The sequence below is a fragment of the Zootoca vivipara genome, chromosome 7 (genome assembly GCF_963506605.1).
Source record: "Zootoca vivipara chromosome 7, rZooViv1.1, whole genome shotgun sequence".
NCBI classification, from domain to species: domain Eukaryota; kingdom Metazoa; phylum Chordata; class Lepidosauria; order Squamata; family Lacertidae; genus Zootoca; species Zootoca vivipara.
The window spans coordinates 20,606,580-20,620,454 of NC_083282.1; the positions used below are offsets into that span (position 1 = coordinate 20,606,580).

A 13,875-nucleotide genomic window follows, 5' to 3' on the forward strand; every position below is an offset into this window, starting at 1 on the left:
AATGATCTGATCAGCAAAATTATTTACTAGAAGCACTACATGGTTCAATTCCCACATTGAGTAGATATAACCCTCTTTTTATTTAATGCACGGTGAATTTTGTCAACTCTAGTAGCATAGTAAAAAAAGTAAAGTACTGTATAGCTACATAGTGCTCTGAAACACAATAAATATTTGTTTTAAGGTTGTCCTTGGCAGCCCTGCCCTGAAATAATAAGTACTGTAGTATAGATTTCAACTGAAGTTCACACTTAATATGGAAATTAGTTCCATGAGCTGTTTAAAACTCGCAAGGGAAAAATAATAGCAACTTTTCTTTGTGGCGCCACGACAAAATTCAGTCTTAAAAGAGCAATGGAACACACCCTTTCCTGCTGCGAAGGATGGGACGAAGTCTTTCTGTGGGTTGTATAGTGAATGTACAAAGAATCCAACAGGTGGCTCCGTGGCGCAATGGATAGCGCATTGGACTTCTAGAGGGTTGAAGGGATTCAAAGGTTCCGGGTTCGAGTCCCGGCGGAGTCGCAAGTAGAATTTTTGTTTTGTTTTGCTCCGCTTTTCTCGCCTACTTTTTAAAAAAATACAAAAAGCAGGTTCCCGTCTTAAAATTCGGATAAATATTTGCTAAGGCAGCGGAAGCTTGCCGTGAAGGCCAGCAGCGCGAACCCTTTCCTTCAGCTTACACAGCGCCGACTCCGGACTTCCCCTCAGGAGGGAGGTGTTGCCTTAGCGAGCCGGCCGAGTCCGAGGGGAGAAAAGGCCGTTGGTCAGAGGGGCGAGGGAGGCCGAATCACCTCAGAGCGCCAAAAGCCCGCCTTCCCCAGAGCCAAAATGGGGCGGATGCCTCGCTGCGCCCGGCTACAATCAGTTCCTGCGACTGCCGGGATGAGGAGGGAAACCCTTACGAGTCTCAGCAAAACTCGCCCCTTGGCTATCCGTTTCCTCGCCTGCTTGCGCCGCCATTGCAAGGCTGAGCTGGGAAGGAAGAGGCGCCTCATGGCCGCCTCAGCAAGGCTGGCCTGAGGCAACTGCCACTGCTTTACCCGCGCGGCCAGGGGAGCAGCAGTTTATTGTTTTGACAGCATCTCTCCCAAAAGCCTAGAAACACTTAATCATTTGTTTTGCTTACATTATTATTATTCTTATTAAAAAGTGTTCGCCCCCGCAGCTCCAAGGAGCTCGTGAAGTGGCGCAGGTGGTTCTTTTATTTATTATTTATTGAGTTTATATACCGCCCTTATACCCGGAGGTCTCACAGGGCGGTTCACAGAAAAGGATCAACATAAAAACCACAAAAATAAAACTAAAAATAACCCCCCGAAAAGAGGCACTGTGTGTGTGTGTGGGGGGGGGGTATGAACCCTGGTCTCCCACCCGGGATCTTTTTTTTGTATGTAAGCAAGTGGCCATCATAAGGCCACCTCAGAAGTAAGACCCACCAAGTCTTGCTCTCAGGTAAAATGGGCACAGCCTAAGTAAAGGAAGGAAAGTATGCATGTGAACAAAGAGATGGGTTACAGAAATAGGGCAGCGAGATGCTGGTGTGTTTTTTTATCCTATTTAAAGACTGCTTTTGTTCATTTCTCTCAGTTGAAACTTTTCGGCAAGGGCTGTGTGCACATTCCAAGCACGTTCGCACTTCTGTCTCAGCGACAGTCTATGCTGGCTTGGTCTTGTGCACAGAACGGAAGATGGCAGGATCCCCAAGGGCGTCTGGCTTCAGGCACTGGCAGGCCAAAGATGTTGGCAAACATGACACAAAGGCTAGCAACATCAACCCCACCGGTGTGGGAATAATCCCATCGCCTGGAGATGGCTATGTCAGGTCGTGTATCCACAGCAGTGACCAGAGGAGGGATGACCGCTGGGAAGAGCGCAGAAAGAAGAAACGTCATGGCGCATCTGCAGCAGCACAACTGGATGCCTTCATCTGCCTCAACTGCAACAAAACACATCTCTCCTGTGTTGCCATCTGCAGCCGCAGCAGGCGCTGTAACTCTCCAACAGTTTGACTTGACTCCTGAAGGCGCACTCTTCCATCCTCTCCCAAGACAGACAAATGCCAACATCATCAGTGCTAGAGTGCCGAGTGCAGAATTAGCGCTGAGATCGTCAAGGTTAGCTTGCCTTACTAGGGGCCACAGAAATTGTGAGAAGCAGATTGAAATCCTTATTTAGTAGCAACCACTTGACCTTCCCAGACCCAAGGGAAAGAATAAAAGCTCTTTCAACAGGATATTTCAACAGGATATTTGGGCAGACAAGCCAAAGCTGTTGATATTTTCAAGGGCCATGTTTTCTGCCCAAGCCTCTTTGAAACATTTTCACATTTACTACCGTAGGATAGAGAGATTATTTAACATCTACCCAAACTTTGTTTAATAATGTTTGCATCTAAGGAGTATCTCATCAATAAAGATACATCCTGGGTATTAGGAGGAAAGGAATAGCAAACTATGAGATTCCAATGAGCAGGACATAAATGTGTACTAAGAAGGGAGAAAAACAGTGTTTCATTTGGATCTTGGAGATTCCTATGGTCATTTGGCAATCTCAACTCTGCCTTCGCTCATTGGCCAAAATACGTGTCAGGAGCAACCAGGTTGCTTTCACATTTTGCTTTGGAACACCCATTTTAAGAGGGCTAAGAACTTACTTAAAATAAAAAAGACAAAAAGAGATCTCACTGCCTGGGCTGTTTGTTTGCATGGGCCCTGCTGCAATTGTCCACGTTTTGGAGGGTCTTCTGACAATATTTTCTTGCTTTGTCCTATTCCTGTCCACAAAATGCTTTCAACAGCAGATTCACATCCATCTGTCCCATTTAGTGTAAATACTACAAACCAGTTTATTACATTCTCTCCCTTCTGTCTTAGGTTGAAACGGCTACCCAGCCTCTTCAAGATGTGCTACAGGTTGTGCAAAGTCCATCCCATGATCTTCAAGAAGGAACCAGAAATAAGAGTAATCTATCGGAGGCCCAATACAGTAACCAGGGAATGGACATGACTGATCCAGATACTTCAGGTGAAGAAATGTCTTCTGCTGTGTGGAAATTATTGTGCAGCCAGTGAGAATATCACTAATTGGGTAAGGAGGAGGCAGGTATTCCTTTGGAAGGGAAATGGTAATGATTTTGCTTTCCTTCTGACTTTTATCATTGTTTCATCAACAAGGTTTGACCCTTCGAAAAAATGAATGACTCAAGGAAGTTTTGCAGCAAGCTGAAGGCTGGTGAGAAGGTACTGGGACAACATTGCTCACTGCTTTTGATGTGAAAGACTAGCACGGAGAGTGTGGTGCATTGGATTAGGGAGGCCCAAAGTGCTAGATACCACTCTTATTGGCGACATGAAAAATCTTTAAAATTTCTGTTAAAGGCATAATTCCTAGTGTAATGTCATTTTGTTTTGAGCTGAAGAGTTATGTGAACAGCCCCTTTAAAATGTTTCGATCATTATACCTTTTAAATATGAAGCCTTACCTTGAAAGAGGGTACTATCTTTGACCTTCATATTCACGTTCATATTCATACATAGAACTTGGATCAGGATTCATCTGATAGAAGCCCTGTGCAACAACTTCTCCAATGAGGTCTTCCCCCTCTTCTCCCCCATGCCCTCTCCCCGATTGGTTGGGGTGGGTTGGTTCGGAGAACACCCAAAACAGCACTTCAGGAGCAGGAAGGAAAGGGCAGATCATTTTGACTGGCAAGTTGAAATGTGCTGCCAGAATGATCAGAAGATTGTGATGTTGAATTCCTCCCTTTTCCAGAGCATACCTTCACAATATTTCCATAACAAAATTAATTTTCTTAAATTCATTGGTGAATATACCGGTAATTCATTAACGTCACCTAATCGTGAATTCTTAGAAATATTTTAATGGGGAAGCACACACAGGTTTTACACTTTTCTATGCCAACATCACATACATTAAGGTTTTTAAGTTTATATTAGAATTGTCATTTTTTACTTAATTGACCAATATATATTCAGAATGCTTAATCTTGCATAAGTTTATCTTTTTCTTTCTGAAGGTTAGTTCCATCATCTTTTATTTATTTTATTTCACAAAATTTAGGCACTGCTTGTTTGTAAAGAAAACCTCAAAGCGGTTTACATATTTCAATTCCACTTCCAAGATTTTGTTGGAAAACCAGGGCTGGCCTTGTCCTCTTCTTCCTGACAAGATAACTGAGTCCAGTAGTTGCAAAATATTATATAATCTTTAACAGGGAATTTAAGTTCAGCCCCCTCCCCCTTTTTAAAAAAGCTATGTGCGGAATTTTTTCTTCTTCCGATACTTCTTGCCTGCTGCGAGGGCTGATTTTTCAGCAACGATGTCTTGATACTTCCTTTTATTATATCTGAACAAGAGAAATAATGTTATAAAATATGAATAACATACATTAAAAATATGCAGCTGCAAAGTAACTTTAAGCAGTATTGTGACTATCATCAATTATAGACCCAAAAAAACCACCAGATTTAATTTAATAATAGCAATTATTGTTGGTCATGATACAGAAAATGAACCATGGTATTCAATGCTAGTGCATTTGAGTACCAGAACAAACACCAGAAGAGAGATGTTGCCTCATACCCTCCTTGTGAACATCCTGAAGACATGTGGCTAACCACTGTTACAAACAGAATTCAGGACTAGAAGGACCCCTGATATGATCCTACTAGCTAAAATAAAACTGAGAAAAGATTTTAGAAGTGGTTTTTTAAAGAATAAAACTAGTTCCAAGAAACTAAAAAAAAAGAATATTTTATAGCTAACAGCTTAATTTTATATTAGTATAAAAACAGCTATGCTATGATGCCAATTCTACTAGTGACAACTGTGAAATTACACTCATTGATTAAAATTAATGTTTTTCATACACCCTAACAAGAGATTGAAACGGACAGCACTGAACCATCATGCATGTCCCAATCAGGCATAGAATCTCAATATCTCTCCACCATAAATACCTTGAAACAGGAAGAAAATGGGCTCTGTCTTAACAGGCAAGCAAGACGCTGCTACAACATGCAATATGAACTGCAATATGCAATTCTTACAAAGACAGAGGTTGGAATCCAGTGTTGCATAACTAGATGCTTGTGCAAAGGGGATTCACATTCTTCTCTGCACTGCACCTCCCCATTCGCCCTCAAAATGTGCTCCGACCTGCTGTACCAGATTCTGATGGCGCTCAAGAGGGGAGGAGAGAAAAGTGAAGTTCCACTGTGAGCATAGGTCCATTCTGCTTGCACACTGGGAACACTGGGAACAACCCAAAGAGATGAAGTATCTCTGCCGACTTTTCAGGATTGAAAATGAATATGCTGTTTTAAAAATAAACAAACCCACCCTGCTTTTCTTTATAAATACACAAAGCACTCAAGTGACATCAAAGCAATAAAAGCACAACCCCAAAATTACTTTAAAAATGTAACATATAGTAGGACTAAAAGCAGGGTAAACCAATTAACTTTATGGGATGGGCAAGAACAATTTAAAAGGTCTTAACAGAATACCTAACCATAAGAGTGAGGCAGCTAACCACAATCTCTAGGGAGGCAGTTTCAGTATAATCTGAGCACTGAAATGGACAATGCCCTGTGCCTCAAATTCCAACAACTATGCTTCTGAAACTGTTTGGGATGCATTGTGTTAAATGCACAAGATCATATGGGAGTAGTGTGGTCCTCCAGATATTGCTAGTAAAACCTTAACACATTCTTTGCCATCACCACATTGTTTCTATAGTTTTCAATTGAAATTTATTGCAAATACCTTCTAAACTCAGAATCTGCCAGAAGTTCTTCCACTATGTTCTTCTTCCTCTCTTTCTTGGGAATTCGGGCATGATAGAAGTCTACTGGAGAATCCACAACAGTTCCAACCTGAGAAAAGAAAATAGAAGGTATTTTATTGCTACATACACTTTAAGGGCTATTTTTTTTTACAAAAGAGGGGTCACTGGACAAACAAAGAGCAGTGATGCCCAGTACATACTACCGGTACAATCTCAAACACAATTGCTAAATACATACAACATAGTGAAGAACTTGCAATATCCAGAAAAGGTTTTGATATAAAAGAAAGAAAAGCAGCATGCTAGGACACTTTTATTCAGCTCATCTTAGGGGGAGATTCATAAATCTAGCACACAATTAAACATGTTTACAAAATTTGGTATCTGAAGAAGTGTGCATGCACACGAAAGCTCATATCAATGACAAACTTAGTTGGTCTCTAAGGTGCTACTGGAAGAAATTTTGTTTTGTTTTGTTTCGACTACAGAATTTAAGTTCAAATAATGGTGCAAGTTCAGCTGAATCCATTTGAGTCTTCAATATGCTTATCTGTAGTGATGGACAGCACTGTGGAGGTGTAATACCCCAGTGGTCGAGTTGCTGCTACATAGTGAGGTGAAGGGGGTGATGTCAGCGCAATGCAAAAACACTGGCAGAGCTACCAACACCCCTCCCCTTGCGTGCTGCAGGGAATCAGCCATCAGGAGGTCTGGTGAGCAATGCAGCCCCACCATACCATCTACTTACTATTGCTTATATGTGCTCTGGACTCTAGTAACTGACTACTGTACAGTAGAAAAAAGATATACAAGGAGTGAAGCTTTGGATGCAGCAGGGAGCCATGTACTTTCTTTTTCAAGCAGTAGCAATGAAAAAAATGAACACAGAAATGTTTTGTGCATACTACATTTGAAAGTCAGGAGGCAAAAAGCATTATGCTGAGCAAATGGAATGCAACTGTGAATGACTGAAGGAAGATATATACTGGAATACAAGAAGCCCAGATTTTGGAGCATATTTTAATGCAGTGTTTAATTGTTAAGGTGACATGCACATACAAAATGTGTTACCTAAAGAAAGTAGATAATGGTCAGTATGTTCCAAAGTATGCTTAACTTCAGCGTGGTGTAGCAGAAACCCAAACCCAGTTGAAAATATCTTCTCATTTTCTTACCTGAAAGTATTTGGGGAGACCTTCTCTGTCATTCTTTTTATAAAATCTCTTAGGATCTATGGCTGCCCTCATCTTCAGAGCCTTAAGGTCATTTTTCAATTCATCAGTCATTTCTGGGGCTTTCATACCAAACCAACCATTGCCTGTTGTTTCCTCTCGCTCTGCCTGTATTCAACACACCAAGAAACAGCAGTTCAATATTTGTCCACTTGCTAATAAACAACTGCTTTTTCATGCAATACAGTGGTACCTTGGTTTATGAACACAATTGGTTCCGGAAGTCTGTTCATAAACTGAAGCGAACTTTCCCATTGAAAGTAATGGAAAGTGGATTAATCTGTTCCAGACGGTCCACGGAGTACTTAAACTGAAGCGTTCATAAACTGAAGCGAACTTTCCCATTGAAAGTAATAGAAAGTGGATTAATCCGTTCCAGACGGGTCCGCGGAGTACTCAACTTGAAGCGTACTTAACCTGAAGCATGGGTGTAATTGGTTTCGGAAGTCTGTTCATAAACTAAAGCGTTCATAAACTGAAGCGAACTTTCCCATTGAAAGTAATGGAAAGTGAATTAATCCGTTCCAGATGGGTCTGCGGCGTTCATAAACCGAAAATTCGTAAACCGAGGTGTTCATAAATCAAGGTTCCACTGTAAAGTCAGCTAGTTAAGAACTGCAAGCAAGCTTTATGATTAAAAGTGTTAGAAGCTGGACATATAACAAAAGGTTAATCTAACATTTAGAGCTTTACATTAAGGCAGTTTTCACAATATTCAAACATTTTCCTTACATTTAAACAGGCTTCAATGAATTTTTTAAAAAAGCAACTGTAACTATCTAAACCAACATTATTAGTTTACCAAGGCCTTCATATGTTATTTTTAAAGTAAAGAAGCACTTTAGAGTTTATATGGGTATGAAGTGGGTAAGGAGTTTTAGTAGTGTGTGGATAAAGCTTTGGCTTTCCTCTGACAATGTTTTGATAATGCAGTTTCCCACCACCATCCAGCAGTGGGCATGGAAATACAGCATCTGTGAAGTCAGACTCTGTTATTAGCCTTTAAACTTTTAACTAATGTTTCAAGTTAATATATCTCTGTTTCAATATTACGCTTTAGTGCCAAATTAAACCCAAATACCCAAGAAGCTCCTGTAATATTAAGTTACCCACACTTACAAGCTGGTATCACCATATGCGCAGTATCACTCTTTCCTCATTCATTGTAGCCATATCTTCCACATAAAGCTTACTTCCTTCTCTGTTCCCCCAAATATCCACAAGCATCCAATCTTAAACTTCCACCTTTTTGACCTCCTCTAAGCTATTGCCTCTCACTCTTGCATAGTTCCCCACACCCATCCTAAAGCCCCTGAGTCCTCTTGTCTCTTCAGGAATCATAATCTCTCAGCAAGCCCCTTTCTTCTGGCATCCATGTGCTCTTAAGTCTTCTTCACATGCTGGTGTCTGACCTCACAAGCTAAGCTGTAAAAAAGACCCACTGTCGTGGTTACAACCACATGAACATTAAGGAGCACATGATTGAGTCTGATTTTGCTCAAGGGCTGAGGAGTGCTTTTAAAAAGGAAGAGCCTGTTATTATCAGCCTTCTTCATCTTTGTCATATTTTCTGTTCTTCCTCCAAGAAGTTCAAAACAGCTTATATGTCACCACCCCTTTGGCTGATTAAACATTCTATGGCATTTCAAATGTGTTTGTGGAAGAGGGGTTATTGCTTTGATTTTTGTATTTTGTGTTCTTTTTTGTATTTTTATGTTGGGAACTGCCTTGTGATCTTTGGATGAAGGGCACTATACAAATTAAATAATAATAATAATAATCCCATTATCTAATCATTGTAAGGCAGACTAAGCTGAGAAGTGAAGTGACGGGTGCTTACATGCCCTCAGAGAGCTATGAAGTCAGCCCAATTCTTGTAGCATTGAGCATTGCTCAGTGACACTCCACTTACCCTACGTTGTTTCTTCAGCTGGTGGACCGATTCTTTTAAAGGTGGAACAGATTCCTTTTTTTCAAAATCTGGAGTTATAACACTCTTTTTCAAAAGCTATAAAGGTATATTAAAGTGGCATAATTACTACACAGTGCTAAGCGGACAAAACACAAAAGAAATTTTAAGAAACTTGAAAATTGCAGTTACAATAAAAGTAAACTCCCTAAGGACTAGGTCAGGACAAAAAACTGAGTCACAGGAAGGTTACTGATGAGAATGGCTCAATAGCACTTGTAGAAATCACAGAACAGTTGAAAAGTTAAGCTGAGAAAGGAACATCAAAGAAAAAAAAATCTGGAAAATGCAGTTTTTCTGGCAAAAAGAAGGAGTAGATTCCTAAAATGTTTTACTGAGGGCTTCCTTCTAAACCCAGCTTTTAGCACAACAGCAAACATTGGGTACTTTACCTCATCTTTCTTTTTCTCCTTTAGTGGCACAACTCCATGAAAGCCAGATTTCTGCTTTCCTGCATCAAAACTAATATATAAGCCTCCAAGGTTTTTAACATTTAGACCAGGATCAATACTACTTGAAAATGATAAACTAGAAGAGAAAGAAATGTTAAATTTACACGCATTTTGACACCACCTTCTAAAGCTTATTACAGAAAAATATTTAAATGAGCAAACCAAATCAGTTTCGAAAGCACTGACACACACCTATTAACTCCTTTCCATAGGAACTAAGACACGCAAACAACTCTTTAACTGAAGTTTTAACTTTTCCCTAATGCATGTGAGCTGCAAAAGAGGCTTTCAGCAGAGTATACCAAGGTTGTACATTCCCAACAGAAAGCTCTTAAAAAGCAGCTGAAATGCAAATGACAAATCCAAAGACTGTCAACAGCCTAGTTTACAGTAACTTTTAAGCAGCTTTTTTGCCCCTGCTCCATGGTGACTATTCCCTGGAAAACTAGAAATCATGTATCATCAGACAATCCATGTCTGCCACTGCTTCCATTTTCTCAGACCTTGTAAAACAATAAACAATTCTGCCCCAGATACATGCATCTAATAATACTGCTTAACATAAACTATAACTAAGTTCATTGAGAGTACTTACATTTTATTATTTTCATTTATTAAATCTTCCTCTTCATCTATAAATTCTTCTTCACTGTCTTCCAATTCAGAGGATTCCTCACTTTGTTTATTACCTTCTGTGTCCTTCTCCTCTAAATACCATGATCTGGTGGAGTCCAAGCCAGGAGTTTTATCAATAACAAATAGTTCTTCACTATGTGATTCATGTAAGGTGGTAGTGGGTTTTTTACTAGTATCTGTCGAACTGGCAATTGCTTCTACTTCATTAATTTCTTCTAAATCACTGTTTTCAGATTCTTCACTCTCATCACTTGTAAGAAGTGACATAGTCAAATGTGTTTCATGCCCTGTTTTGGTTGTATGTGAAGATGATTCAGCAACTGGTTCACCTTGCCTTCCATCAGTGTCTGAACTTGCAACAGAAATCCTGCAGTCATCACTGTTGCTTTCTATATTTCGTGACTGGATAAAATTCTTCTGTGGGCTACCTATTTTTGATGGCTTGCCTACTTCTATTGCCTCTTCTACATGATACTGTGTAACCTTTCCAGTATCCATTTTTTGGGGTTCCACATTACTTTTGTTTTTATTAGCAGTTGTCTGTTTCCGGGGCATACTAGATTGATCAAGTTTTATGTCATCATATGGAGAAATGTCTGAATTATTTTTTATAGGTGTCTGGTTTTTAGTTACCTTTATGGATTTTTCTAAAGTTAGATCACACACTTCCTCTGTGCTCTCCGCAATTTCGTATACATCAGCTAATATTTGTTTCGTGACCAATTCCTTGATATCTTTCTCGTGTCTTACCTTTACCTCCACACTGCCCACAGATTCACAATTCCTCTCATCTGTCTTGTCTTTTTTAGGTGATTTTTTGGTGCATTCTCTTGCCTTTTGTGGGGGGCTGCTTGACACAATCAGTTTTGGATCATTGTTGAGAACAGATTCAGAATGGCACTTTGTTTTACAGGGGCTAGGGTGCTCATTTATCAAAGGAGATGAGAGAGATGAGGCTTGGTCTACATCTAAATCTAAATTTGTAGGTTGCTCTGAATCAGAGATTACAATAGTCTCAGATTTTGTTACAGTGTCAGTCAGTTTTGCTTCTTCCACCACAGCTTCACTTTTTCTTTCAGGCTGAGGCATTGCTTCTTTGGGCAATCTCAGCCGCATGCTCCTGGTTATTCGTTTAGACGGAACAGATTGCTCTGTAGAAATACTGGAGCACCATGATTCTGTATCAGAAACTTCTTCAGCTTGGGCCTCGCACACTGGTGAAACAGTAGTCTTGACTTGCCGAATTCTAGTCACTCTTGCAACACTTGGAGTCCGCACTCCTGAAACAGTGGAAGAACATGATTCTGCTTCAGATACATCATCATCTTCTTGACATCTGCTTCCTTCACTAATAAGAGCTTTCTTGTTCTGCCTGTTTTTAGTGGGCGTCTCTGGTGGACAAGGAACTACAATTTTCCGCCTTCTTGTTATTCTTATAAACAAAGGTGTCTGAAGACCAGACATAGAGGAGCAATTTGATTCTGCTTCAGAAATATCCCCATCAGCCTGCAGTTCAGCAACTGAGTCTGCCAAATTTACAGCCTTTCTCCTATTCAGAGACGCTTGCACTTGCAGAGGCTCCTCCGCATCCCTTTTTGTTTCAGACTCCTTCGTTTTCTCAAGAGGAGGCTCAGGAACAACTTTTGCAGGGGAATTCATTTTACTTCTTCTAGTTGTCCTTACAGATGTGCTTCCTTCTGTTGAGTCCAGCTGTAAGAAAGAGAATAATGTTAAATGATATGTAAAAGTTATTTCCACAGGCAACAGCCACATGAGAAACTCCATTCTCAGATTCCAATGCATTGTGGCTTTTTAATCAATTAGCCATTGTTAGAATGAAACAATATTACACTAATCTTCTAGTTTTACCTTGCCAACAAAAACCACTTATAAGTTTTTTGATAGACAATTAAAAAGATAAGACCCCCATACTGTTTGCTTTAATGTACCATAACTCCTACTTGGAGAAGAGGGCACTTACACGTCTGCTTAGGAGCGTTATTCAGCAGCAGTTTAGGGTTTTACTTAAAATACCAGAAAGCATCATTATGTCTGAAGGACTCACGTGTTCCCATTTTGACAACGGCTGTGCTATTTATGTTTATGCTGTAAGTCCCCATGGCTGTAAATGTTACAAGAGCATCACACACCATGCAGTTTTCAGAAACTGTATCATCCACACATCCACACTGTAGGGCAACCATCTAGCTGTAGTAGGCAATTCTATAAAAATACTGCTACACTTACCTCACAAAACGGACCCATAAAACCAACAAGGTACAATCTGCTAGCAAGCACTGCCAGCCCAAGACATTTTGCTGCTTGAGGGAAACAACAAAACGTACCTCTGGGAAGGGCAAGGGCACTTTAGCAGGAGCCCCGCGGCCGCCGCTATCAGGGCTGCAGTGATCCACCGCAGTGGATCCACGGCAGTGCTCGCGGCGCAGCGGTCTCCGCTCACGCGCACGGAGGCTACGCGCGCTCCCGGGCGGACTGAGGGGTCTGCGCATTCAAACTCCAGGGCGGGAGCTGCGAGGGCCGGAAACAGAATCGCTCGGGCCGGCTGTCGCTTTGTCCCCCCACTCTCCCTAGATATCGCTCCGCTCCCTTCTCACCTCTGCTTCTCCAGGGTGGTCCCTGCTCTCCGGCTCACTCCGCCGGGCTCCCCGCCGCGTGGCCACCATCTTCTCTCTTCTATAATACGCATGGGGAGGAAGCCGTTTTCAGCTCGCTTCCGGGTTGGTGTGCTTTCCTAAGTACTCCGGGTGAAAACTTTCTACGCCCTGAACCGGAACGGCTTGCCTAGATCGGCGCACACATGGGCTTCTCCCGCACGACTCTTCCGTTCTCTATTGCTGTCTTGTGTGTTCTTGTTTTAGCGTACTGTACATTTTAACTATGGGATATTTATGTCTCAACGCTTTTGTGTATCTTGATGGTCTTTATATTCTGCTCAGAAGCCTCATTTGGCATTGGGCTGTATATAGAATCATAGAATTGTAGAGTGTAAACCTGCTCCCTCTCAGCCAGTGCAGTCACTGCTTAAAAAAATTGTAGTGTGCAAGCACATTAACAAATGGAAGATCACAGCACTTAATTCCATGACGTAGGAGGGGCTGCAAATCCTGTAAACAACTCTGGGATTGCTCCTGGGATCAATTATATAGTGCTCTGCCAATCCCACCTGCCTAAACACAATAATATCTGGGACTGGTAATTTTTGAGATAACTTGATACAAAGAGGGGCACAAATCTCTTCCCCATAACCTACCGGTATGTCCTACTGACCCCACAGCTGCTGCTGGACCCCCATCACCTCCAGCCAGCACAACTATTGCCAGGGATGGGAGAGCTGTAGCATAGTATCTGGAGGGCTACAGATCCTCATCTCTGATTTCTCGTAACTTTTTAATGTATTTGCTCCCCCCAATCTTGTGTATTTTTGTTGGGAAGCCTCTGGTGTGACACACACACACACACACACACACAGAGTTAAGCGTAAAACATTAAACCAACAATGCCATATAACAGAGGTTTCCAATTAGCTAATTATTGAGGACTCTGTTTTTTAAAAGCCAAGCCATGGAACTTCTACTTTTGAAAATTTTGACATCTCTATGGTAGTTTTTGTTGTGTGAATGCTCCCATGCAGCGCTTTTTTCTAGGGGGACGCAGGGTATGCATACCCCTAAACATTTTGTGAATCTGAGTTTGGCCTCATTGAGGGGCAGTATTTCAATGAGTAGGAAAATGAGAGTACCCCTAAACATTTTT

The 13,875-nt window shown here is 41.2% G+C and overlaps 1 protein-coding gene and 1 non-coding gene across 2 annotated transcripts; one reads left to right on the forward strand and one right to left on the reverse strand.

The window, feature by feature from the left end:
• The first annotated feature begins 439 nt into the window (after positions 1-439).
• Positions 440-525, forward strand: TRNAR-UCU (transfer RNA arginine (anticodon UCU)). The gene is given in 2 exon segments: positions 440-476; positions 490-525. It is a non-coding gene; the product is annotated as a tRNA-Arg (tRNA).
• A 3,316-nt stretch (positions 526-3,841) lies between these two features.
• On the reverse strand, positions 3,842-12,857 carry DNTTIP2 (deoxynucleotidyltransferase terminal interacting protein 2). Its single transcript, XM_035123688.2, has 7 exons — positions 12,717-12,857; positions 10,061-11,811; positions 9,406-9,541; positions 8,957-9,052; positions 6,988-7,152; positions 5,791-5,900; positions 3,842-4,369 (listed from the first exon to the last, which is right to left on the reverse strand). The coding sequence occupies exons 1-7, from the start codon at positions 12,783-12,785 to the stop codon at positions 4,276-4,278; spliced, it is 2,421 nt and encodes an 806-aa protein (XP_034979579.2). The 5' UTR covers positions 12,786-12,857; the 3' UTR covers positions 3,842-4,275.
• Positions 12,858-13,875: the final 1,018 nt, after the last annotated feature.

Coding starts and splice junctions, on each gene's coding strand:
- DNTTIP2 (XM_035123688.2), bottom strand. CDS start 12,785: ATGGTGGCCACGCGGCGGGGAGCCCGGCGGAGTGAGCCGGAGAGCAGG. Junction 9,542..10,060: donor ATAAATGAAAATAATAAAAT/GTAAGTACTCTC, acceptor TTTCTCTTCTAG/TTTATCATTTTCAAGTAGTA. Junction 7,153..8,956: donor AGCTGAAGAAACAACGTAGG/GTAAGTGGAGTG, acceptor TGTTGAATACAG/GCAGAGCGAGAGGAAACAAC.